Genomic DNA, 26,578 nt, shown 5'->3' with positions numbered 1-26,578 from the left:
GCCAGGCCCCAGAGTCTGAGGAAAAATGGCTTTGGGAGTTCGCTTCCCTCCCAGAGATACTCTGTCTCCCATGGGTTCCCTGATCTCTACGCGGAGAAACTGTAATATTTGGAAGAAGCAGGACTGGGTGACTGGGACATGGGGGCGGGCCCGTGGGGTGTGGCCCCACCCCAGCGGTCGTCAGAGGCTGATGCCACAAGAACTTGGCCTCAGCTTCCTTCCCACACTTGGTCCGGCGGCTTGAAAGACATGGACAGACAACTGGGTACCATACGTAGAAATTTTTTATTTCTCTGCAGCGCATATCCTTTGAGAGAGCAGGGAGCCCTGAGTCAACCCGAGTTAAAAACGGGAGACACCGCGGTAGGAGACCGAGTTAAAAAACAGGAGACACCTAGGATCTGTAGGGCAGGACCTATAAGGAGGTGGAGAAATGATGGCAGGAGTGGGGAAGACGCACAGCGGTACAAGAGATATCCACTACCTGCAAACTTGCAGACTGGCCCTGGCATAACTCTTGAAGTGGAAACTAGGAAGGGGATCCCTGAGGTGCAGAGCCAATAACAGTACCAGGGGAGGGAGTGCTCAAGGCCTTGTGTTAACCCCAAGAGATAGATGATATGACTTTGTATCCACTCTTGGTTGGTGAGAAATGGACCCTGGAGGCCAGTGACTGAAACTCTAAATTTAGAGTAGGGGATCTGGACCCTGGAACTGAGGTCTCAAGCAGGGGAAGTGACAGCCCCTTCAGCACATGGTTTTCAGCTTCTGGTCTGTATCAAACGGTCTGGAAGCTAAGGGATTTTTGATTTTTGAGGAAGAACAGGCCCTAGAAATGGAGCTAGCTCCTCACTCTGCTTCCCGGTCCTGGGGTCTGGAGAGAAGCTGGAGTTTTCTTTGTAACTGAGACCGAAGGTAGCGGAGATCTTGCTGGTCAAGCCCATGAGCCAAGCCAAGGTAGAGGGTAAGGAGAAGAGCCAGGAGGAGGCGGTCAGTGCCCAGGGTGGGAACCACCCACAGCACCGTTAGAAGTTCCACACATACTGGGTGTCGAAGGTGGGAAAAGAGCCTCAGAGCCCGAGGAGACTTCAGAGCCAGCGGCTCACCCAGTCCCAGTACGTGGTAATATACCTAGGAGAGAGGGAAGAACACGGAAATCAAGCCTGAGCCTCTGGCCCAGGCATCCTCCTCAAGCCCAGAGACGATCAGAAAAGGAGGCAAGGGACCAGAGAGCCAGGAGCAATCAGTATGGGAGGGAGAGAATGGTAGACTCAGGCAGGGATGTGGGATCCTCACCTGTTTGAGGCCCATGAGTTCAGCGTAGTCAAAGACCAGAAGGATGCTGAAGATGAGGAGCCAGGAAATGACGTGGAGCACAAAGCAGAGGAGGGGCACCCAGGTGGCCCAAGGTTCAGCTCGAGCCTCCCACAACACTGGGCCCCTGGGTACAGTCTCCCAGTACCGCATCACCAGCTGGGGAAAGATGAGAAACTAAGCATGCCAGTGATCTCCCTGGCTCCACAGTAACCTACCGCTCTTTCCTCTGAGTATAAACAGTAAATATTTATCATGAAGAGAGCTCGGGATGGGGTATGGAGGATATGAGGATGATCCATTTCTATACAGGATTTACAAAACGGATGGGATGGGGGCTGCTGGATGCCTACCAAACTAGCCTATGACAAACACCCAATGAGAAGACTAATTGAAAGGCGTCTTCTCTTGAAGACCTAGGTTTGGAAGACGGGAACTAAGAAGGATTTAAGATTTGAAGCAAGCCAGGCAGTGGTGGCGCAGGCCTTTAATCCCAGCACTCAGGAAGCGGAGGCAGGTGGATCTCAAGGAGGCAGGAGGGAGTTTCAGGACACCCAGGGATATGCAGAGAAACAAAGAAACAAATTGAAGCAAGACAACATGAACAAAGTTGCAAGGGTGAGACTCCTCAGGCTGTGCTGGGGAATGTCAGAAACACAGGACTCTGCTGATGAATGGAGCATGTGCTCTGGGGGACGGGAGCTGAGATTCGCATCCTTTGCTTTCTTACACACTCGTCTTGTCCCTCCAGTGTAAGCACGCCATGAATTATGTCTCCCGTGGCCAAGGCCTCATACCTGCAAGGCCAGCGCAGTGCAGGCCACATACAGTGACCTCTGAAGGACTCCAAAGTACTGGGATGTCCACGCCTTCACTGTCTCAGTTGCCATGAGGCTATGTTGCACCACAAATAATAGCAGAAGCCCAAGATCCCAAGCCAGGGAGGTAAGAACGCTTCGGTCCTGCAAGGCAGCCAACCACCCATAGCGGGCATCTGAGGGAATTGGTTAGGGAAGACAGGGACAAAGGATCAGTTAAGGCTAGAACATCCCCCTTACCCTCATCTTCTTTTGGAGCCCTATTCCATGTCCCTGAAGTTTTCAAGATCTTGTTAAGGCCAAGCCCAGTTCAATTTCCTGTTCCTTCAATCTCCCATCTTCTCTAGCCTTCTTCTGGGGAAGATTCTTAGAATGCAGGCAGGGTCATTATTAAAACCAATGTGGGAGTGCTGGAGAGATGGTTCAGTCCATGTAGTGCTATGTAAGCACCTGAATTCGATCCCTGGCACCCCTGCAAAAAGCCTGGCATGGTGGGGTATGCCGGTAATCTCAGTGCTGGGGAGGCAGAGGCAGAACTCCAGAGGGGCTGGTGTCATGGATTGGCGGTTAAGAACATTTGCTGTTCTTTCGGAGGAACCAGTTTGTTTCTCAGCACCCATATAGCAGCTCACAACCATCTATAACCCCAGATTCAGGGGACCCATCTGACCTAGTTGATAGGCTTCTGGTGTCAGTGACAGAATCTGTCCCCAAAATACATGGGAGTCGGAGGCAGGTGGACCTTTGAGTTCCAAGCCAGCTGAGGGTACATAGTAAGACCCTGTCTAAAATAAGGTGGCTAGACCCTGAAGACAGACACTCAAGGCTCCCTTCAGCTGCACCTGCACACACACAAACAGAAACACAAGCACACACTCCACATATATATTCTCTCTCTCTCTCTCTCTCTCTCTCTCTCTCTCTCTCTCTCTCTCTCACACACACACACACACACACACACACACAGAGCAAGGTTAGAGAAATCGCCTTTGGTGTAGTTTTCTTTTTTGTTTTTCTGAGACAGGGTCTCTCTACATACATAACCCTTACTCAATAGACCAGACGGGCCTTGAACTGAGAGATCGCCTTGCCTCTGGAATGCTAGGATTAAAGGTGTGAGCTACCACGGGCCCACTGTCGCGGTTTTCTAATGTTTCCTCCTTTCATCTTTCCCGTTCCTAGTTCTCCCCACAAACGCTACCCCCACCGCGCCCTTACTCGGTCAGTCCTCACTCCCCAGCTTCTACACAGGACGGACTAATCTTGGAGTTTCTGATTTAGCCTTCTATTCCCTTCCCGTTGGCGCCTCGCAGTTTTGGCCTTTCCCTGTCATTTGTTTCCACGCCCCGCCCTCTCCACGCTGCGCTGGCTCCTCCTCTCCGCTTCGGCTCGCCCAGGATCCCTGCGGCTCACCTGGACCACCGGACTCCGGGATCCCTCCAAGCAGAGGCCGCAGGGAGGTGAAGCGCACGAACTCCACTCCGGTGCCAAAGGCCAGGATGAAGGAGGCGAGGGCCGCCGGGACCAGCAGCAGCGCCGGGGCCATGGCGAGCGCCTAGGAGCTTGCGGAGGAGGCGGAGGCGGGCTCGGGGTTCCCGCGGCTGCTGGCCCCGCCCAGGTCCCGCCTTCGTGGGGTGCTGGCCTCAAGGCGGGGACGGCGAGAGGCGCGTCACAGCACGGAGCCTGGAACCCTAGTCGTCGTCAGGGCAGCGGCTCTGCAGCCACCCGCGTGGGTCGAACCTCAGTGCGGCCCGTGTTCATGTGGAGTGGAAAGTGAAGACAGAGCCTCCCTTGCGTGCAAACCAGACCTCAGTCCCTGGTCTGCTGGGGTTGCAGGCAGCATAGATTTTTGTTTAGTGATCGTTTTAGAGCTGTTCGTGATGGTTCGTGCCTGTAATTCCAGTACTCAGAAGGCTGAGGCAGGGAGATTTGAAGTTAGCTTAGACTGCACATGGAGACCCGGTCCAAAAGGGCTATAAGAAATAAAAAAGAACAGGTGGTGAAAGGATCTGTCCCCACTGTAGCTATCCGAGTACATGGTCCTCAGAAGACACGAACTTATTCCTTTAGTTTAACAGATAGAGCAGGGCCAGGGAGATAAAAATACCCAAGACAAGCAAAGGCAAGGCCCTCAGGTTGAGGGATAGAGGAACATCCTAGCAGCACCCAGCCTGGGCGCTCCCACAGCCTCTGGATCAAACTGCTATGCATTGTAAAGCGCTTTTCCTCCCCACCCTGCACTCGGCTTGGGAAATTTGTACTAAGTGGGCTGCGTCCGAGATATCAGTCTTTTTGAGTTCTGAGGAGGTTCTGTCTGCATACTGCCCTCTCCACTCATTTAAATAGCAGAATCTTCATGTAGCCCAAGCTGGCGTCAAACTTGGAAATTATGTAGCTGAGAATAGTCTTTTTTTTTTTTTTCGAGACAGGGTTTCTCTGTGGTTTTGGAGCCTGTCCTGGAACTAGCTCTTAGAATAGTCTTGAGCTGATTGATGTTGCTGCTCTGCCTCCAAGTGCCAGGACTGCACCAGAGCACCACAGTCTAACTCCCCTGTTCTAGGAGCTCTGAGCGGTCCCAGAAGGGCTTGTAGGTGGAAAACGAGGATTGCTTTGCGGTTTCTCTTTATCCTGCTTCACCCTTAAAAACATTCATAATTCAAGACCTGGTGGGGGGAGGGGGCTGGAGAGATGGCTCAGAGGTTAAGAGCACTACCTGCTCTTCCAAAGGTCCTGAGTTCAATTCCCAGCAACCACATGGTGGCTCACAACCATCTGTAATGGGGTCTGGTGCCCTCTTCTGGCCTGTGGGCATTCACACAGACAGAATATTGTGTATATAATAAATAAATATTAAAAAAAAAAAAAAAGACCTAGAAGGGCAGATGCCTAGGGCTCACTGGCCTAGCCAGCCTAGCCTAACCAGGAGCTTCAAGTCCCAGTGAGATACCGTCTCAAAGAAAAAATGGACTCCTTGAGGAAGGACATTTAAGGCTGACTTCCGGTTTCCACAGGCACCAAATTAACAAAGGTCCGGGACTACAGTTTAGTGGTGAAGCATTTACTTGAGCAGTATTGCTGCAAGCCTTACCTTAGATTCAACCCCCAGCCCACCCCCAAAAGAAAAACCATAAAGTTTCAGCATATACTTGGGGTATAAATGAGTTGTAAAGCAATTGCCTAGTGAGAGCAGGGCCCAAAATGACAGCTACCACACGGAGAGAAAGCAGGCTATATATACTACACCAAAGTAGTTTTCTAACACAGTTCACAGCAGAAAAGTATACAAAGCTAGCAACTATGTTTTTATTGAAATGAAATTCACGTAGCAAAGAAACATTTAGTACAGTAGCATTTAATATTCTGCACTATGTACAACCACTTCCTCTTTCTGGCTCCCCACAGTGAAACTCTCCCCTGTCCGTGGAGTCTGGGATGCGATGCATTGATCTACTCTTATCTTGGTGCATTCACCCATCCTGGATGTTATCATGCAGGTAGAATCAAATGTCCTTTGAGTCTGCTTCTTTTACTTAGGGTGTTCTTGACACTCATCATCAAATCCTGGGTTTTACTTCATGTCTGAGCATTCCTTTTGGTACACACAGCATATTTCATCTTTGCTGGACAAACATCTACAGTTTCTCTTTTTGGTTTTTCAATACAGGGTTTCTCTGTATAACAGCCCTCTTTGGCTGTCTTGGAACTAGCTCTGTAGACCAGGCTGGCCTCGAACTCAGAGATCTACCTGCCTCTGCCTCCCGAGTGCTGTAATAAAAGGTGTGTGTTAACACTACCCAGTCATCTATACTATTTCTGTATTTATCTATTATGAAAAGTAATAGGGGGCTGGGAATGAGGCATAGCGGCAAAATCATTGCTTATCAAGCATAAAGGAAAAAAAAGCCCCATCCAAAAAAACAAAAACATTTATCAAGTGCCTGTTTTCCACTGTTGAGTCTTGTAGTTTTAGACTGGGCTCTCGTTTGCTAAGTAGCCAAAGCTGACCTTGAACTTCTGATCCCACTAGTCTCTACCTGGACTGTTCAGATTAGAGGTCAAGTATAGAATTCCCAATAGGAGAAAGAACAGCATTGCTGGTCATATGGTAAGCAGGTAGGTCAAATGAATACTGACCTATCGTAAAAATTATGAAAGCACGCCGGGCGGTGGTGGCGCACGCCTTTAATCCCAGCACTCGGGAGGCAGAGGCAGGCGGATCTCTGTGAGTTCGAGACCAGCCTGGTCTACAAGAGCTAGTTCCAGGACAGGCTCCAAAACCACAGAGAAACCCTGTCTCGAAAAACCAAAAAAAAAAAAAAATTATGAAAGCTAACCACAAAAAACAAAAAACCTTTTCAAAGCAGGGGTTTTACTCTGTAGCCCAGTCTGAACTGGAATTTGTGAACTTCTGCTTCAAACCTCCTAAGTAGTGGGACTACAGGAACTGCGCGCGTGACTAACTTTGCCCTCAACTTTAAAGGAACTTTTCAACTGTTGATTGCGGAGGCTAAACCAAATACTAGCAGTGCCCAAGAGTTCTATGCTCTCCACATCTTGGAAAGTGGCCAACTCTTAAAAACAAATATAATTTGCTCTAAATTGATGCTGATAAAGGAGTGCAAGTTCAGATTGTCTTGTGTTGCCATACCAGAAACTCACCGTCAGGCAGGCTGCTTGAGCGCCGACCTACACAGAGATGATCACAACTAACAGCAAGCATTGCAAAAGCACATGAACACCCTTTCTAACCGGGCCAGTCACAGATCAGAAAACATGCCATGAGCCACCTGCATCTTCTCAGTTAGGCATTCCTGGGAGCTGCTTTACTTAGTAAATTAAGAATCCTGGGAAGAGCCAGGCGCTGGTGGCGCACGCCTTTAATCCCAGCACTCAGGAGGCAGGGGGATCTCCGTGAGTTCGAGGCCAGCCTGGTCTACAAGAACTAGTTCCAGGACAGGCTCCAAAAGCTACAGTGAAACCCTGTCTATCCCAGCACTCGGGAGGCAGAGGCAGGCGGATCTCTGTGAGTTCGAGACCAGCCTGGTCTACAGAGCTAGTTCCAGGACAGGCTCCAAAGCCACAGAGAAACCCTGTCTCGAAAAACCAAAAAAAAAAAAAAAAAAGCTGGGTCTGGGACAGCAGTTTCACCAGAGCAGCTGCAGGCTGCTGACTGAAGCGGGGCCCTCATCACGACGGCAAGTGCTCTGCCACACAACTACCCCCAGCTTGGGTTTGGACAATTTAAAACTGGACATCTTAGGGAAAAAGTCCTTTTTTATTTTTTTATTTTTCAAAAGCTCTGTGGCCTTACCCACATTCCCAATATCTTAGGTCTTTGTGAAGGCCTGAGGGTTTTTTGTTTGTTTGTTTTTTGAGAAAGGATCTTATTATGTAGCCCTGGCTGGCCTGGAACTCAACAAAAATCTGCCTACCTCTGCCTCTCAAGTGCTCAGATTAAAGGTGTGGACTACCTTGCTGGGTCTTAATTGTGTATTTATGTTTCTTTTCCAAGTGTTTTCTAGGAGTGTTTGCTGGTAGATTTGTATTTTTTAGGAAGATAACATTTCTAAATTGGAGAGGACAAAGGCCTCTGGTGTGGCTTCCTGCTTCAGCACTCCAGTCAGGAGGAACTCAGAAGAGAGGAGGGGCAGCCCCAGGCGAGTGGGGACAGCACAGCAAGGAAGGTCTTCAGTGCAGGTCACAACAACTCGCTGAGGCTGTGAGGAGCAGAAGACAGAATTGGGAAGGAACGAACCTAGGAACAGATCAGGATGCCCTAAGCAGCCTCAGAACCTAGACTATATATGTATCTACAGTCATACACACAGACATGCGTGCACAAACATACAAAGCATACATGAAGTACACTGCCCTGCCTATCAAGTATTCATGCCCCAAAGGTTAACTCAAAACAGATCAGACTACCTTCCACTTTCCTTTTTGAAAAGCGGTTTCATACTGAGCTGGCCTGAAATTTACTTCGTAGCTAAAGATGATCTTGAACTTCTGGTCCTCTTGCCTCTACCTCAGATGCTGGGATTACAGGCCAGTTTACGTGTGCTAGGCGTCAAACCCAGAGCTGCTATATATGCTACCTAGGCAAGCAGCTGCCATGTGAGCCCCCATTGCTGTTTTTATAATTATAATTTGCACACACCAAGCCGGGCGGTGGTGGCGCACGCCTTTAATCCCAGCACTCGGGAGGCAGAGGCAGGAGGATCTCTGTGAGTTTGAGGCCAGCCTGGTCTATAGAACTAGTCCAGGATAGGCTCCAAAGCTACAGAGAAACCATGTCTCAGAAAAAAAACAAAAAACAAAACAAACCAAAAAAACCCTCCAGCACTGTCAGAAGGTCGAGAACTGCTGGGTTAGGTGTAAGGGGCTGCGGCTAGATTGAGGCCACCCTGATTACAGACTTTAAAAAAAGGATACATAATCAAAACTGCTGAATATGGGCACAAAGTATATGGATTTATTTTTTTTTTTTAATTAAAAAAATGGGGGCTGGAGAGATGGTTTGCAATAACAGGTTTGGTTTCCAGCACTCACATGATGGCCCCTATTCTCTGTGCATAATATAGATCTTAAAACACAATTTGGGTGGGGGAACAGTCACGCGCAGTCCAGGCTGCTGTTTTATGAGTATATATCCACTGGTGCCAGCAGCTCTCTTCCCTCACTCCTGTCAGCCTTTGTCTCCACCCTGTCCTCATCCTCACCACCTCCTAGCTGTCCCCCCTCAGGCTGTGCACATGCCCGTCATACCTTGTAGGAATGGGGCATGCTGGGCAGGACAGTGCCTCCACAGCAGCCAATGATCTCTGCCATCTGAGCTGGAGGTGGCTGCACGCGAGGGGTCACATGAATCTCATAGCCCTAACAAAGAGGAGAGGTGGAGACAGGTGTCTGCACTGAGAGGCAAAGGCCACTGGGCAGGACTGAGGCATATTGCAGAAGGCAGCCCCTCACCTCCAGCAGTTTCCGTTCCCGAGCCCGGCTCAGGGCATCCCGAAGGCTGAAGCTAAAATTCTTCTCTTGTTCAGGATCAGTCACCAAGTAGTCATCAGGCGGCAAGAAGTGACCGGCCTTTCTGGACTAAGGGGAAGAACAGGCAGAACAACGGTTCATGTGAAGAGAACTCATTATGTCTTCTTTCTCCTTCCCAGTGCTGAGGACTCACCCAAGACTTCAAGCACTCTGGGCAAGTGCGCTACCACCGAGTCATTCAGGCCCGTACAATAAACCTCTTCAAAGCAGCCTCTGCCTCACTAACATGCCATTCCCCACCTCTGCTCCTGTCACTGCTTCCTGAGGATAGGTGAGCAGTCTTTCCTTACTCACCATCTTCTTACCTGATACAGCCAGTTCAGGGAGAGGATGGGGATACCCTTCCCCAGAGCACACAAGAACTTGACTGTCCTGCGGATGCGATCGGTGACCAGGTGGGAGGCCTCATTTACTGAGCTGGCCAGACTGCCTCCCAGAGCCAGGACTGCACGCTCTCCACGAGAATCCACGACTCCCGTGAAGAGGACCTAGGGGACAGTGTGAAGATGGCCACAGCACCCACCTCAGCTGCACCCACCTCAGCCCCCAGCCCTGGTTTCCTACCTTGGGAGCTACTGCTTCTTGGTTAGGTTTAGCCCGCCGGCTTCGACTTGGGTTTCCCTGGGTCTCATCTTCTGCACGGCCCCTCTTTCTCTTGCCTGGTACTGGAATTGCTCTCTCCTGAGGCTGAAAATCCTGTCAGTGGGCATCTGAGTCCTGTAGCTTTTGCTCCTAGCTAGGGGGCCTTGGCTGACTCTTACCTCTTCCTTCACTGGCGTTTCTGGAGGATCTTCTTCCTTGGGGACGATGGTCATCTGGGGAACTTGTCTTCGGGGACGTTTCTGAAGTGGTGAGTCTGTGGTAGTGGAGAGCTCCTTGTGGACTCGAGAGGCCTCAGGCTGGGATTTGGGAGTGAGCCCTGATCTCCCAGCCGCTTCCTTTTGCATCAGAGGAATGTGAGGGGGGGTCTCTGGAACCTGAGCAATGGCAGCCTCAGGAGCGACTGCAATCAACTCAGCTTCTTCTAATGTCCCTGAGCTTTGGTTGGTTAAAGACTGGGACTCGGGTTTAGAGGGTGCAGAGTAAGGCTCATGGTCAATGGGAACTATGTGGGAGCCCTGTTTCCCCGCAGCCTTGCGCCTCCTTCGGCGACTGCCTTGAGGAACGGGCTCTGGGGGACCAGGTTCCAGTTCAGGGGTAGTGGACACTGGGGAAGCACTTAGTGGTGAAGACTTTAGTGTTATGCTCTGATCTGTCACCTCAGGGGTAACAAGATGGTCTGTGGAGATGGGAGGCTCAAAATTAGGGGCTACTGGTTCAACTGATTTAGACTCCTCAATGGAGGGCTTACATGTCCTTCCCCGAGTGCCCAGAGCTGTGGGCTTGGGGGCAGGAGGTTTTCTAGATGTGAAAGGCTGAAGTTCAGGGGCTGCGGAGATGCTGGCTTCAGGAGTTCTGACAGAAGACCTACGTGCCCTTCCCTGAGATGAGAGCTCAGGGGTGACAGGCTGTTCTGTGGAGATGGCAGGCTGGAATTCAGGGCCAGTGGGGACAACTGGGGTCCTGATAGACTTACGTGACGTGCCCTGAGAGGACTGAGATGTGAGATTAGGGGTGACAGGCTCTTCTGTGGAGATAACAGGCTGGAGTTCGGGACCGGTGGGGACAACTGGTTCTGGGGTCCTGATAGACTTACGTGGCCTGCCCCGGGTGGCCCGAGATGTGGGTTTAGGTATGACAGCTTGTTCTGTGGAGGTGGGCGGCTGAATTTCAGAGACAGTGGGGACAACTGGTTCTGGGGTCCTGATAGGAGACTTACGTGCCCTGCTCCGGGTGGCCCGAGATGTGGGTTTAGGTATGACAGCTTGTTCTGTGGAGGTGGGAGGCTGGAGTTCAGAGCTAGTGGGGACATTTAGTTCTGGGGTCTTGATGGAAGACCTACTTGGCCTGCCCCGAGTGGCCCGAGGTGTAGGGTTTGGGGTAACAGGCCGTTCTGTGGTGGGAGGCTGGATTTTGGGACCTGTGAGAACTGATTCAGGTGTCTTATCAAAGGAACTGTCTGTGCTGCCCTGAGTGACCTGAGATGTGGGTCTGGGGATGGCAGGTTGTTCTGTGGAGGTGGGAGGCTGGAGCTCAGAGTCTGTAGGGACAATCACTTCTGGGGTCCTGGCAGAGGACTTATTTGCCCTGCCCCGAGTGACCTGAGATGTGGGTCTGGGGGCAGCAGGCAGGTTTGTGGGGCAGGCAGTGTAAGGCTTCAGGGCAGCAGAGGATGAGGGGGTCATCCTGGAGGACCGCCGAGGCCTGACATGAGGCTCTGTGTGAAGACTCTCAGGAAGGTGTGGCTCAGAAGGAGAAGACGTCAAAGGTGGATGCAGAGACTGTTTTCGGCTCTGAGAGGCGAGGAGACTCTGAGGTAGAGCTGAAGCTTCAGGCACTGGAGAAAGCAGGCAATGGGCTGGGGGTTCTGGATCACCCTGAGGAAGAGGAGGGGCAAGTGATAAAAAGTAGCAAGAAAGAGGTCAGTGGGCCTGGAGAGATGGCTCAGTGATTAAGAGCACTGGCTGCTCTTCCAGAGTACCTGAGTTCAATTCCCAGCACCCACATGGCAGCTCATACCTGTTTGTAACTCCATTCCCAGAAGATCTGACACCCTCACATAGACATACATGCAGGCAAAACACCAATGAATTATAAAATAAAAATAGTTAAAAAAAAAAAAGAGGTGGGCATGAATCTTGATCTTTCTCAGTGTTCCTGAAGGGCCTCATGTGATTGCTGTGTCCTCTCTCCACTCATCTTCCTGCCTTTACTGCCCAGTACTGGGATGACAGGCCCATCAGTATGTCTGGCTTTGATTCTATTTATGGTCATGACATGCTCACTGGCACTTCTGTGACCTTTCTTTAGGCTAGGAACTCCTTGGGAGAAGAAGCAATCTTTTGGATACCGTAAGAGACCTCTCTCTTCATAACTCCAGTACAGTGTTCTGCACTGGTGGGCGGGCAAAGAGGGCAGAAGCACAGACTTCTGAGTCAATAAAGAAAACAGCCACTTGGGAACAATGGGTGGCGGAACAGGAACAGAAGTTAACTAATGAGTGATGAAGAAAACGGAGAACATGGGATTGCAGAGTTCAGTAACAAGGCAAGCAACTAGGATCTGAATCTGAGCTTCAGAAGCCAAGTAAAAAAGTCAGGTATCGTGACATAAGCTTGCAATCCCAGAGCCAGGCGGGTAGAGACAGGATGGTCCCGGGAGCTTGCTGGCCAAGCAGCCTAGTCTACTTTAACAGATTCTAACCCAGCTAAAGGTCCTGACTCCCACCCTTCCCAAAAGTTGGGTGGTTCCTGATGAACACCACACAGGTTGTTACTTGGCTTCCTCATGCACCTCCCCAAACACACACCCTCAGCCATGCACAAATGTACAAGCAGTGAGAAAACAGCAATAGATTAAAGGCAGGCTGGGTAGACAAAGAAGCTGCCAGGGTTGGGGGTGACTTGTGAAGTAGGGGCAGGACACAAGTAGCTCACCCCGGAAGCCTTTCCAGCAGACGTCATCTTGCAACTCAAGCGGCCTAGTCAGAGAGTGGGAACAGGAGTGGCTGAGTGCTGTGCAGCCTGCAGTGCAGGACCAATGCCATGAGGGCTGCACAGCACACTGCCTCCCTCGACCTCACTTACCTCTCTGCTGCCTCCCGGGGCTCACGGGGTCTCCCTTTCCTCCATCTCCCTGGCTCCCACAGACTGGCGGGGCTGATGTCAGTCCCTCAAGGTCCCCCATGCCAAGTCCAGGCTTTAGTGTTGGACTGGCAATCTGTTCTTTCTGGTCATGGCTCCCTCCCTCAGCCACCCCTCTATCTAGGTTCACTTCTAAATCAGCTGGCTCCCACTCTCTCTCTGGTTCTGGTTTCCCCACTTCTCTCTCTCTCTTCTGTGTGTCTTTGGACATCTCCATTTCTACCTTCAAACTCTCCCTATTTCCTTCAGGATCCCCACCCTTCCCCTTGTTAGACTCCTGTCCCTGTCCGTCTCTAGCCAGCACCGTCTTTGGCTCTCTGTCCTCTGTCACCTGAGGTAGTTCTTCCCCCATCACATCCTCTCTCTCACTGTCTGATGCTCTTTCCCTGACTTTCCTTTCCAATGGCTCTCTCTCAGGGGTCACCCTGTCTGCTGTTTCCTTTGGTATACCCATGGCTTTCTCCATAGTTTGTATCTCTCTGCCTTGAACTCCCGACAGCTCTGTGTGAACCAAATGCTGGTGTCCTGGTGGTGCACTAGGTAGAGATGGAGGAGATCCATGAGCTTCAAGGTGGGTGGCGATGAGCTGGGGTTCTGAGGCCTCAGGTTCTCTCAGACAAAATGGCTGTGTAGCCAAAACCTCCCAAGGCACATCCAGGGCACCTGCACCTAGAGAGGATCAGAAAAAGGAGATGGGCATGCAGGTAAAGGAGGCAATAAGGGGCTGGCGAGATGGCTCAATGGTTAAGAGCACTGATTGCTTTTCCAGGGGACCTGGGTTCAATTCCCAGCATCCACATAGGCAGCTCACAGCTGTCTGTAACTCCTGTTCCAGAGAATCTGACATCATCATACCAATGCACATAAAATAAAGTTAAATAAAGTTTTTTTTTAAAGGCAATAAGGCAAAGAGCTACGGCACTCTCACAAATGGCTAAATGGGTTACTAAAGGCAAGCCTGGAATAGGGTGGCAGTTAAAATACTACGTGCTATTTAGATTATAATCTCTGAAAAACAAGGATTGGGTATGTGCCCGAGGAGAGTACTCCTGGGCATGCGTAAGGCCCCGAGTTCCCCTGCAGAGGGGAAAAATTGACTTTCTGGGCCAATCCCAAATCTCCTGAACTAGAATCAGGGTAAGGCCCAGTAACCTGCTTTTATTTGTTGTCTTGCTTTGTTTTCTGACATAGGGTTTCTCTGTGTGACAGTTCTGGAGGGCCTGAAACTCGCTTTTTTTTTTTTTTTTGTTTTTCGAGACAGGGTTTCTCTGTGGCTTTGGAGCCTGTCCTGGAACTAGCTCTGTAGACCAGGCTGGTGAAACTCGTTTTTATAGACCAGGCTGGCCTCAAATTTACTGAGATCTGCCTGCCTCTACCTCCCATGTGCTGGGATTAAAGGCGTGTGCTATCTCTGCCCAGCTTATTGTCTTATTTTTTAAGATGTATTTTTAAATTTTTATTTACATGTATGTGCATATATTATGTGTGTGGGTGCCCATGGATCTCCAGAAGGTGGGTGTACAGGCAGTTGTCTGGGAGCCAGAACTGAACTCTTGTCCCCCGAACAGTTGCCACTCTTAACCATTCAGCCATTTCTCCAGCCCATCTCCCTGACCCCCCACCCCCACCCCGAGACAGGGTTTCTCTGTGTATCCCTGGCTGTCCTGGTACTCACTCTGTATGCTAAACTGGCCTCAAACTGAGAGATCTACTTGCCTCTGCCTCCCGAGCGCTGGGATTAAAGGTGTGCACCAGCACTGCCCAAGCTCCATCTTTTTTTTCTCTTTTTGAGACAAGGTCTAACGTACTTTCTATGTAGTTTAGGTTAGCTCTGAGCTCCTGCCTCTGCGTCCCAAGTGTGTATCACATGTCTGCTATGGATTTCTTTTCCTCATGAAAAGGAGAGCACCAGTAAAACAGCAAGAGTGTGAATGGTGGTGCTGGGGATATAGCTCAGCTGCTAGAGAGCTCATCCAGCACTCAGGAAGCCCTGTCCATCCTTAGCTGGATGTGGTGGCACACACCTATAATCCCAGCACTCAGAGGACCAGAAGTTCGAGCTCATCCTCAGCTGTATGAACTCTTTGTCTCCAAACAAACAAGCAAATTAAGATGAATGAGGGGCTGGAGAGATGGCTCAGAATTTTTTTTTTTTTTTTTTGGTTTTTCGAGACAGGGTTTCTCTGGCTTTGGAGCCTATCCTGGAACTAGCTCTTGTAGACCAGGCTGGTCTCGAACTCACAGAGATCCGCCTGCCTTTGCCTCCCGAGTGCTGGGATTAAAGGCGTGCGCCACCACCGCCCGGCGATGGCTCAGAATTTAATAGTACTGGTTGCTCTAGCAGAGGACCTGGGTTCAGTTCTGAAATCACATGGTGACTCACTACTGTTCTTAACTCCAGTTCCAGGGGATAAGACAACCTCTCCTGACCTCTGTGAGCAGCAGGCATGCACATGGTGAACGTACGTACATGCAAGCAAACACTCATACACATAAAAATAGATAAATCTAAAATAAAACTTGTAATTCCTGCGCTACGTGGGACTACGGTCCTGTAGCAACTGTCCTTCTTGTACTACAGTAATAAGGCTGTAGCGTACTGCCTGCACTACTGCACAGTTCGCAAGCTGCACAAGGGGCTGCAGACTGAAACACACACACATAGAGACACAGGTCACTCTTGAAACAAGAACGCCACGAATGCCTCAAGAATGCCAACTGTAAGCCGGGTGGTGGTGGCGCGCGCCTTTAATCCCAGCACTTGGGAGGCAGAGGCAGGTGAATCTCTGTGAGTTCGAGACCAGCCTGGTCTACAAGAGCTAGTTCCAGGACAGGCTCCAAAGCCACAGAGAAACCCTGTCTCGAAAAACCAAAAAAAAAAAAAAAAAAAAAAAAAAAAAAGAATGCCAACTGTATTGTGTTCCAGGGCAGCTTATATAGGGTCTCCTTGACAAACGGCTATGCCCTAACTCTCAGGTGCAAGCCCACCAGAAACCACTCCCCTGTCTTGTGTTCAAAGCAGCTGCAAGCAGAAGAAAACAAGTTGTTTACAGAAAATTCAGGGTCTGGGGGTCCACAGTTCCCAACAAGACAGACCATGAAAGGATGGAGAGGAAGAAAACAAGAAAGAATACGAAGCTGAGGGTTCAGAGAGACTTTGTTATACCTGGAGTCTGAAGGCTAAGATGGGAAGGCCCAGGCTCTTGGGGCAGAGTCCATGGGAAGCCCTGGGTAGGCTCATCTTCCAAACTCTGAGCTGCACAAGAAAAGATGGCTGGAATACAGCTCCCCCAGAATGCCAGGCCCCACTCCCTATCTAGGTCGTACCGTCTTTCAAGGACCACCAGTCTAATCACCAGCTTCTACTGTACTCAGTTACAAACACCACAATGTCCTCACCTTCTGAGCTCTGGCTCTCCCTTTCTACAAAGCACTGGGTAGCTGGAAGGCACAGATCGTCAGATTCTGTGGGAAGAGATATGAGACAGATAAAGTATCAGCTCTCATCCTCAAGACCTTTACAGTTCTCCTCTAACCTTATAGACAACCTATTTCAAGGGTCAACGGCAGAGCAGAGGGCAGCACTTACCATCAGAGCAGTCTTTGGCATTCTTGGTTCTGCCCATTTGTGCTCCTTTCTCTCTTCCTGTGGGAGTCTGGGCTCCCTCTCTCTGTGGCTGTGTGGGATCCCCTCGAGTACCTGTATATACCACCACCTGCTCCACTGGTGCAGTAGGTGACCTTCTTTGGGCCCCCACAAGAGTGCTCTCCGCCTCAGAAACAGCTGTAGTACACTCTGTCCGAGCATCTTCTGCTACTGGCTGCTGGCTCTTTCTTACATCTGCCACTGCTGAAGATGAGCCTTCCCCCACAGCTGCTTCCCAGGCCTCCTCAGAAGGCTGGGCTTCCTCTAGAGGCAGCTGGTGCTTCTCCCCCAGGGTAACAGCTGGCTCTGGCGGGACTTCCTCCTCCACTTGTGTAGCATTGTTGTCTACTGTGGCAGAGGAGGCCTGATTTCCCTCGAGGTGGCCACCAGGGGAGTTCATGTCCACATCCTCACCTCCATCCCTGGCTCTATGGGGAGGCTGGCTCTCTGAATGCCTGACAGTGAGAGCCTCATCTATGTCCATTGGGCTGTCAGGGACCATTTCTCTCTTTCCCTCCTCCACATCCGTGTCACTGTCTCTTCCAGAGGCACTCTGGCTTCGCTCTACAAGGACCTGGGGTTGGGACTTGACCTCTTCCATGCCTGAGTCTCTGCTCCACAAAGTAATTCCCCTCTCTTTCAGATGGGCCAAGGTGAGTGCTGCTGAGACTTCACCCTCCTCGTCTGTGTCACTGTCAATCACCATGGGTGTGTGGTTTGTCTCTGAAGGGACAGCCACTGGCGCCCTGCCCTCCTCCACAGCTGAGGCTGGGCTGCCCTGCACATGTCCCACTCCAGGAGCTCCAGGGTCCCCTGGACCAACTCCAAGCAGGACTTGCTTCTTCTTCCCAGGACCTACACATGGGGTCATAGGAACCCCCTCCTCTCCTTCCACATCTGTGTCACTGTCCTCCCCAAGAGTGAGGTTCCTCTCCAGAACTGACCCAACCTGAGCTGCTCCATTGCCAGCCTCACTCTTGACTTTCGCGTCCTTGAACTTTGGCTCAGTAGGCTGTGCCTGTCCCAGCTGGATGCCAGCTGTCATTCCTTTAACTCCAGGCTGCTCAGCCTCTACAGCAGCAGCACCTGCCCTAGCTGAAGAGGATCCCCCCACTGCCGGCTGCTGACCCTGCTCTTCATCTGTGTCACTGCCCACGTCAAAGGGCAGAGACAGCCCAGGGGCTCTCGGGGCTGGAGAAGATGCCTCTTCATCACTGCAAAGACAAAGAATCCACAGGATGACTTCCATGAGTGCCTTAAGAGCAGGCACTGCCACTGCTGGCAGCTGCTTTTCCTGTCTCCACCGAGTATACCAGAAATGCTCATCATAATTTAATTTAGCTGAGGAAATGATTATGCCTAGGCTCTCAGCTCCACTTCTCAAGAGAATCATCTTGGAGGCTGGAGAGATGGCTCAGAGGTTAAGAGCACTGCCTGCTCTACCAGAGATCCTGAGTTCAATTCCCAGCAACCACATGGTGGCTCACAACCATCTATAATGAGATCTGGTGACATATATGCAGACAGAACACTGTATACATAATAAATAAACAAATCTTTAAAAAAAAATCATCTCATCTCTTCAAGACTGACACTTTAACTCCTTATTCAAAAGTGGAGGTGTCTAAAACCAGGTAAGATGGCTCAAACCTGTTATCTCAATATTCAAACTGAACCCAGAGGATTGCCAAACAAAATGAAAGACTCGGTTATCTGGTGCTTTGGTACTCACCTCTCCGGAACAACTGTTGCTGATGGGGATGTTGGATTTCTTGATCCATTTATCACACACCTTCCAGAAGGAAAATCTGGCAGGAACGGGAAGGAATGAAAAACTTATATCTCCATCCCTGTCTATTTACACACACTCCCAAGGCCCAAACTTACCCACTTCCTCCTCTGAATCCTCAGCCAACAAAACTCGGGATGTCTGGGATTCTCCCTGTGTTCTGGGGGTCCCTTCTATAGTTAGAAATCCCCGAGAGACCAAAGGTGGAGGGACATCCAAGCGACGGTATTGGCAGGGAAAGTCTGCAAACAGAATTAATTCCTGGTCCTTCAGACGATGGCTCACTCCAGGGGTTAGGACCTTAGGGGGCTTTACGAGCTGAGTGCCATTGAGGCTCCCACAATCCTGGAGGATAGGGGCTTTGTTGTAAGCAGAGATCTCAATCACTGCATGCTGTTTAGAGATGGATGGAAAAGGCAGGGTCACAGAGCAGTCAGGGCTTCTGCCAACTACATTCTTGCCAAGGTAGAGAGGGAAATCTAAGGATTGAAAAGAAATATAAAAGAATAGGTCAAACAGAAATATTAAAATCAGAGGAGTCCTGGCCTAAAGATGGTACCCTACTATTCACTCAAAGCTCTTACAGGGATTAAAAAATAACCAGCATGCCGGGCGGTGGTGGCGCACGCCTTTAATCCCAGCACTCGGGAGGCAGAGGCAGGCGGATCTCTGTGAGTTCGAGACCAGCCTGGTCTACAAAGGGAGTTCCAGGACAGGCTCCAAAGCTACAGAGAAACCCTGTCTCGAAAAAACAAAAACAACAATAACAACAAAAAAATAACCAGCATAGGAGAGCATTTACTCTTGGTCAGAGTGGGTTTTTTGTTTGGCACTTACAATACATTACTCACCTGCAGTATTTTATCTACTCACACTATTCTTGTTTTCTAATTGCTCAAACTTGAAAACAGAGTTTTATGCATGCTAGCTAAGCACTCTTCCCTGAACTGCAGCCCTTGCTTTGTTTTTGATCCAGGGTCTCATTATGTAGCCCAGATTGGTTTCAAACTTACTATGTGGTCTAGGTTATCCTCAAACTCTAGATTCACCTCCTCAATACAGGAATCACAGACACTACCACGCCCAAGGGGTGTTTTTCGTTGGATAAAATACACAATACAGGCTGGGCGTAGTGGCACAGGCCTTTAATTCTAGCATTTGAGAGGTAGAGGTAAGTGGATCTCTGTGAGTTTGAAGCTGGTCTACATATTAAGTCCAGGACAGAAAGAACTACATAGAAAAACAAAAACATACACAATACAAATATAAGCATCTCAATCATTGTGAATATACCGTTCAGTTGTATTACACATCCATTGTCCTTCCACAATCACCATCACCCATTTCTAGGCCACAATGTATTTTAATTTTTCAAAAATTATATGCGTGGCCGAGTATTTTCTCTGTAGCTCTAAAAGCTACAGAGGAGAAACCCTGTCTCAAAAAAAAAAAAAAAAAAAAAAAAAAAAAAGCCGGGCGGTGGTGGCACAGGCCTTTAATCCCTTTAATCCCAGCACTAGGGAGGCAGAGGCAGGCGGATCTCTGTGAGTTCGAGACCAGCCTGGTCTACAAGAGCTAGTTCCAGGACAGGCTCCAAAACCACAGAGAAACCCTGTCTCGAAAAAACACAAAAAAAAAAAAAACAAAAGAAATTTCTTTATTATGTATTTGTGTGCACCTGTATGAGTGTATGTCCACCATGTCTGTGCAGGCGCCCTGGAGCTACAAGTACATATGACCCATCACGTGGGTGCTCTGACTGTAAACCAGGTCCTCTACAAGAGCAGGAAAGTACCCTAATCACCGAATCATCTCTTCAGCCCCCATACTGCATTTTTATTTCAAGTTCTTAATTTTCTAGCAAAAGAAAATCAACTCTTAGAAAATGCAGGCCACCAGCCTGAATAGTCAATCACATGGCCTCTCTGCCATCCCTAGTAGAATTAATTATTCACACTGGGCGGTGGTGGCGCACGCCTTTAATCCCAGCACTAGGGAGGCAGAGGCAGGCGGATCTCTGTGAGTTTGAGACCAGCCTGGTCTACAAGAGCTAGTTCCAGGACAGGCTCCAAAACCACAGAGAAACCCTGTCTCGGGAAAAAAAAATTAAAAAAAGAATAATTATTCATATCCCTTTTGAAACATATAAAGTTCTACCAATGATCCAACAACCATTTAAGGCAAAGAAAAAACCCATATTCATATTTCAGCTGCCAACAATCCCCTGACCTCTTTCTGGTCCATGAGCACTACTGAAGAGACGTAGCCGCCCTATAGGCTCCAAGCTATGCCCCAGGGACCCATCGGATATTTCTGTCTCCTCTTCTTCAGCATCCCAGTCAATAACCTGGGTGTTTTCCATGATCTGCAAAGAAAACACATTATCATTGTTCTTTTCATTAGTTTATATAAGCGCTTATAGAGAAAAAAATAACTGGTGGTAAGCTTGGATACATATGGAGATGATGCTTTTCTTTCTCTTTTTCTGTTTTTCCACAGACACAGTTTCTCTATGTAGGGCTCTCCTGGAACTCACTCTGTAGACCAGGCTGGCCTCAAACTCAAAGATCCACCTGTCTCTGTCTACTGAGTGCTGGGATTAAAGATGGGAGCCACCATGAGGTGACTGATGCTTTTCTGTCAGTCATTCTGAAGTATGTAAAAATACTGGGGATGGGGGGGGCTGGAGAGATGGCTCAGCGGCTAAGAGCATTGCCTGCTCTTCCAAAGGTCCTGAGTTCAATTCCCAGCAACCACATGGTGGCTCACAACCATCTGTGATGAGGTCTGGTGCCCTCTTCTGGCCTTCAGGCATACACACAAAATATTATATACATAATAAATAAATAAATATTTAAAAAAATACTGGGAGGGGCAGATAGTAAGAATATGTCAGTGGTAAACTGTTTGGCTAGCCTATTTGAGGGCATATGTTCAACACTTAAAACTACCAATACAAAATAAAAAACAACACACTTTTTTGGGGGCTAGGTAGTAAATGGCACATCCCTTTAATCCCAGCACTTGAGAGGTAGAGATGGGTGATCTCCAAGTTCAAGGCTAGACTAGTCTACATAGTGGGTTCCAGGACAGTCAGGGTTACACCGAGAAACCCTGTCTAAAAACAAACAAACAAAAATCTTTGATTCAAACATGTTGTCATATATCTGTAATCCCAGCACTTGGGGTGCTGAGGCAGGAAGATGAAGAGTTGGGAGACTTAGCCAGGTACGATGATACACACGTGATATAGCAGGTATAGCACTTGGGAGGCAGAGGCAGCCCGAGTTCTGTGAGTTCAAGGTTAGTCTTGTATTTATAGTCTATGTAGTTAGACCCTGTCTGTGGAAACCAGCCTTAGGTACTAAGACCTTGTCCTCCAAAATGAAACAAATGATACATATGTGCACATTTATACTTTTGGTCATGACAAAGAATTAAGGTCCAAGAATACCATTACATACAAAGGGGTATTTTATGGGATTTTAGGTACCAGAGACTATACTTAGGCCTCACACAAGGCAAATGCTTTACCACTGAGCTAGACTTTAAAGTATATAAGAGCATGAGAAACTGGATTGAGCTGGTGTAAGTCCACAGCACCAGCTACTGAGCAAGCTGAAGCAGTGCAACTGCCGGAGTCCAGGAGCTCCGGGTACACTCGGACAACATGTTAAGACCCTTTTTTAAGTTGGACGGAGGTGGCGCACGCCTTTAATTGCAGCATGTGGGAGATAGAGGCAGGAGGATCTCTGTGAGTTCGAGGCCTGCCTGATCTACAGAATGAGTTCCAGGACAACCAAGGCTACAGAGAAACCCCACTTCAAAACAAACAAATAAGACCCTGTTTTTAAAAAATAGCAAGTTGTAGCCGGGTAGTGGTGGCGCACGCCTTTAATCCCAGCACTTGGGAGGCAGAGGCAGGCACTGTGAGTTTGAGACCAGCCTGGTCAACAAGAGCTAGTTCCAGGACAGGCTCCAAAGCCACAGAGAAACCCTGTCTTGCAAAACAAAAATAAATAAATAAATAAATAAATAAATAAATAAATAAATAAACTGTTTTCTATTTTTTTTTCTAACTGCTAAGGACACAGAGAACTGTACAGATGCAACATAGAGACTTATGTATGTTAAAAACTGTCTCCATTTTTTCCCCCCAGACAGGTTTCTCTGTAGCCCTAGCTATCCTGGGACTCACTCCGTAGACCAGGCTGGCCTTGAACTAAGAGATCCGCCTGCCTCTGCCCAAGTGCTGGGATTAAAGGCGTGCGCCACCTTGCCCGGGTCAAACTGTTTTAATACTTTAAGTTGACTGACTGATTTATTCTTCCGAAGAATCCTGAGGATATAACCATTATTTTTTCATATGAGAAACGACACAGATGGGTTTTAAGGATCCTGGTAACGCCTTGGCAATAGCCTATGTGATCTCAACACTGTCTGGATTAAATTCAAACACGTCTTTCACAAATCCCTCCAGATCGGAACAGGTGGGACTGTATCTGCATCTCCCACCCCCACATCGGGGTCCGGCTTCTCTACAACATTACGGGCACCTGGTCCCTTTCGCGGTATTTGGCACACAGCGTAAACCAAAATAAACCCTGCTCTCATGGGAGCTCCATCTCCAGAGCTCCAGACTAAGGGGAAAAAAATTAAAGACAAAAATTCAAAATTGCATGGGTAGGTTTTACCTATAAAGATGCCACACATGGGGAAACCGTTGACAGGGAAAGTAGGGAACCCCAAGAAGGAAACTCCGTACTGTCAACCCAGCCGATGCCTACGACTCTCGCTCCAATCTGACCCACGCGCGAGTGTGTTCCCTCGTGGCCTAAAGACTCCGCGTCACCGAACCTACACCGGGGCCATAATTAGCGTGAGGATCTAAACGGGCAGCCCACATTACCTCCGCCCAGTGACACCTAAGGCACGCCCCTCCGGCCCGCGGGAGGCCTGGAGGAGGTAAGCAGGGTGCCGGCGGCCGAACTCACCTACGAAACCCCGCGCGCGCGCCACCAGTAACGGCCGCCGGCGGGGTGGCGGGAACGCGGATCCCGGAAGAGGGCCGATGCGCTGATTGGCTCCCGGAGCTGTCTTTCAAAACTCGGAGCGCGCCGATTGATTCAAATCCCGGGCAGGAAGCCCCGCCCCCGCCTCGCCCCTCACAGCTTTAAAGTGTGGCTAGCGGCGGGAAAAACGCCGGAGGAAACGCGGGGGGCGGGCAGGGGGTGGGGGCCTGAGAACACGGCCCGTTGATTGGCCAGCACCATGGCCCAACCCACCGGCGCGACGTCATCCAACCGCACACTTTCCGCGCAGATTTCCAAATGCCTACCAGAGAGTCTGGCGCCAGTTGCCGGCGGCTAGAAGGGCTGTACCATCGACGTTGTCCCGGGGCCAGAGCGCCCTTCTCGGTCATCCCAGAAATGGCGCCGGCCGGCTCAAGAGAAATGAGGGGTTGCAGGCTGCAGTCGTGGCTGGAGGTTGCAGGTTGGAAAGCTGCCCGTAGGCGTGGCGCTTGAGAACTCTCCATTGCAGAGGAATTTCATTTCTTTTTGGTTTGGACTGCTTAGTAGAAATAATATGTAGAAGATGACGGACATTTTGAGGTCACCTTCCTAAATGGAAAATCCTAAATAAAACAAACGTGGCTAGGCAAACTGTTTTGCTAAAACCTCAAAGGTGTCATCTTTCAAAACACAGAAAAGGGAAAAATATGATAAAATAATTTGTTTCATTATCATTATAAAAGATGAAAGCATAGCAAGAAATTGGACTTGGGTAGTTTAGAGTTCTTTCCCATCGGTTATCTCTCGGTATGTTCACAATAAAATCGGCACACGTTGAAGCTCTAAGTTGGATTCCTTCCCCATGTTCCTACTGTTTATGGGACAAATTCAAATTTAAAAAACCAAAAATAATTACTTTCATTGTTAGCATCACCAAAACCAAAACATTTTTTAATGAACAAGGCGACATTAGTGCTATTTAATGTTCTTTTATTTAAAAGATGACTTGATCTGGGTATTGATTGAATATTTTTTTTTTTTTCGAGACAGGGTTTCTCCGTAGCTTTGGAGCCTGTCCTGGAACTCGCTCTTGTAGACCAGGCTGGCCTCGAACTCACAGAGATCCGCCTGCCTCTGCCTCCCGAGTGCTGGGATTAAAGGCGTGCACCACCACCGCCCGGCTATTGATTGAATATTAACAATGTCTTTGATACATTTTCTTTCTGACAGAGAAAAGGTCTTACTATGTACCTCACCGATGTGCATAGTGAGGCTTAGAACTGACACATCAGGTCAGCCTCGAGCTCCCTGGTCCTCCAGCCTCTGTCTGGGCCAACACACTTTTACATACTGCTTATCACAGCTCTCTAGTTCTCTATTAAATATTTCATTTAACTTTAACTTTACATGTTGCTATGAAGGTATCAGATCCCCTGGAACTGGAGTTAAAGACAGTTGTGAGCTGCATGGCTGCATGTGGATGCTGGGAATTGAATTCAGATCCTCTGGAAGAACAACCAGTGCTCTTAACCACTACCCACGGCTCCAGCCTCATTTCCTCTTTTTTTTTTTTTTTTGGTTTTTAGAGACAGGGTTTCTCTGTAGCATGTCCTGGAGCTAGCTCTTGTAGACCAGGCTGGCCTCGAACTCACAAAGATCATCGAATACTGGGATTAAAGGCGTGTGCGGCATATTTCCTCACTTTCTTTTTTCTCGAGAAGGGGTTTCTCCATAGCTTTGGAGCCTGTCCTGGAACTTGCTCTGTAGACCAGGCTGGCCTTGAACTCAAAGATCCGCCTGCTCTGCCTCCCGAGTGCTGGGATTAAAGGCACGTGTCACCACCACCTGGTTTCCTATTTTTTTAAAAGAGATATTTATGTGTATTAGTACCTTGCTTGGATAGCTATCTGTGCACTATTTGTGTTCTACATGCCTGCAGAGGACACAAAAGGGTGTTGGGTCCCTTGGAACTGAACTTATGGATAGTTGAAAGCCTTTCTGTGGGTGATGGGAATTGAACCTGGGTCTTCTCGAAAACAGCAAATACTCTTAATTGCTGAGTCATCTCCCCAGCTGAATGTGTTTTGTTTTCAAGACAGACTCTCATTTTGTAGACCAGGTTAACCTTCAACGTACAAAAACCCTTCTGCCTCAACCTCCCTACTGCTTGGGAAGTTGGGCACAAGCTAATTTTACAGTCTGAAGCTGTACCTCGGGCTGTCCAGGAACTCTCTTAATAAGCCCAGGTTGACCTTGAACTTCCTGAGACCCTTCTGCCTCTAAGAAAACACCAGTGCAAACCACCCCTGTTCTGATTCTAGTTAATCATTTTCTATTTTCTATCCTGCGCTGGGATTAAAGGCGTGTGCCACCACTGCCCGGCTCCCTTTACACCTTTTAGGGTACTTAGTTTCTATCAAATGAAACCCTGGGAAGCTATGGGCTCTGACCTGAGTCCATTCAGTTCCCCTATCCCCCTTTTCACAGTTGCAGGACTCTGCCACAGCCACACCTAGTGAATAAAATCAACCAACCAAAACCCCAGGTGTCTTGAAAGGCACCAGAAGACGCTGATATTCAATTAGGAATTGTAATTCACAGTCTGTAATGACAAGAAGACCAGGATGTCTTCACCGTGGTCCTAAAGGCCCAACCCCCCCTCACCACCCCCACGCACAGATTTACACCTTCACCCTTTATGAGCATCCCTCACAGGCAACATTTCTAGTCCGAAAAGTCCTTGCAATTTTGTTTCTCTTTCGAAACATCCTTGGGACAACTCCCTTAGAAACAAGAGGACAATCCTTTTCTTCAGGAGGGATGCGAGGGAGTGAGTGGTGCTTACTGAAGTTCCTGTCTTGGGACCACAAAGAACTAGATAGTATGTATCAGGGCAGGACGCCACATTTCTCGGGACTTTCCGCTGAGCTATGCAGTCTGCCCTGACCAGATCTACTGCGGTGGGCAGCTTGCTGGGCGTGCCTATCCCATCTCCCAATTGAGGACACCTCAGACCTCCCAAAGCTTAGCACAAAAACCTCTCTCAGGACTAGAGGACAGGAATCTCGTGAGAGGTCACTTTCCCTTAAAAATAAATACAATCACACCCACGCGCAAGCTACCCACTAAGCCTCCCACAATACCCACCCATGCCTAACTTCATTTTGCAGCGTGGACAACAATAGAGAACTACAACTCCCGAAAAGGAC

The 26,578-nt window shown here is 49.1% G+C and overlaps 2 protein-coding genes across 5 annotated transcripts; both read right to left on the bottom strand.

Annotated features, from left to right (window-relative positions):
* Positions 1-266: 266 nt before the first annotated feature.
* Nrm (nurim) lies at positions 267-3,680 on the bottom strand. Its single transcript, XM_057794624.1, has 4 exons — positions 3,546-3,680; positions 2,112-2,308; positions 1,297-1,473; positions 267-1,131 (listed from the first exon to the last, which is right to left on the bottom strand). Exons 1-4 carry the CDS (start codon positions 3,676-3,678, stop codon positions 850-852), a joined length of 789 nt encoding a protein of 262 aa, XP_057650607.1. The 5' UTR covers positions 3,679-3,680; the 3' UTR covers positions 267-849.
* A 3,581-nt stretch (positions 3,681-7,261) lies between these two features.
* Positions 7,262-23,477, bottom strand: Mdc1 (mediator of DNA damage checkpoint 1). 4 transcript variants are annotated; one of them, XM_057794588.1, is made up of 15 exons: positions 23,352-23,477; positions 20,587-20,722; positions 18,456-18,836; positions 18,301-18,376; positions 16,512-17,782; positions 16,322-16,387; positions 16,089-16,178; positions 12,866-13,591; positions 12,716-12,759; positions 9,941-11,656; positions 9,744-9,866; positions 9,485-9,667; positions 9,102-9,227; positions 8,898-9,008; positions 7,262-7,849 (listed from the first exon to the last, which is right to left on the bottom strand). In XM_057794588.1, exons 2-15 carry the CDS (start codon positions 20,717-20,719, stop codon positions 7,682-7,684), a joined length of 5,214 nt encoding a protein of 1,737 aa, XP_057650571.1. In that variant the 5' UTR covers positions 20,720-20,722; positions 23,352-23,477; the 3' UTR covers positions 7,262-7,681. The 4 variants fall into 4 exon arrangements, with proteins under 4 accessions (XP_057650571.1, XP_057650570.1, XP_057650573.1 ...); XM_057794587.1 differs by lacking the exon at positions 23,352-23,477 and adding an exon at positions 23,052-23,111; XM_057794590.1 differs by lacking the exon at positions 23,352-23,477 and adding an exon at positions 23,052-23,111 and having other exon boundaries at positions 13,373-13,591.
* Between the last annotated feature and the right edge of the window lie 3,101 nt (positions 23,478-26,578).

This window comes from Chionomys nivalis, chromosome 19 (genome assembly GCF_950005125.1).
Source record: "Chionomys nivalis chromosome 19, mChiNiv1.1, whole genome shotgun sequence".
NCBI classification, from domain to species: Eukaryota; Metazoa; Chordata; class Mammalia; order Rodentia; family Cricetidae; genus Chionomys; species Chionomys nivalis.
The sequence above is the reverse complement of the archived record's forward strand: the minus strand, read 5'-3'. Positions and strand labels throughout refer to the sequence as shown.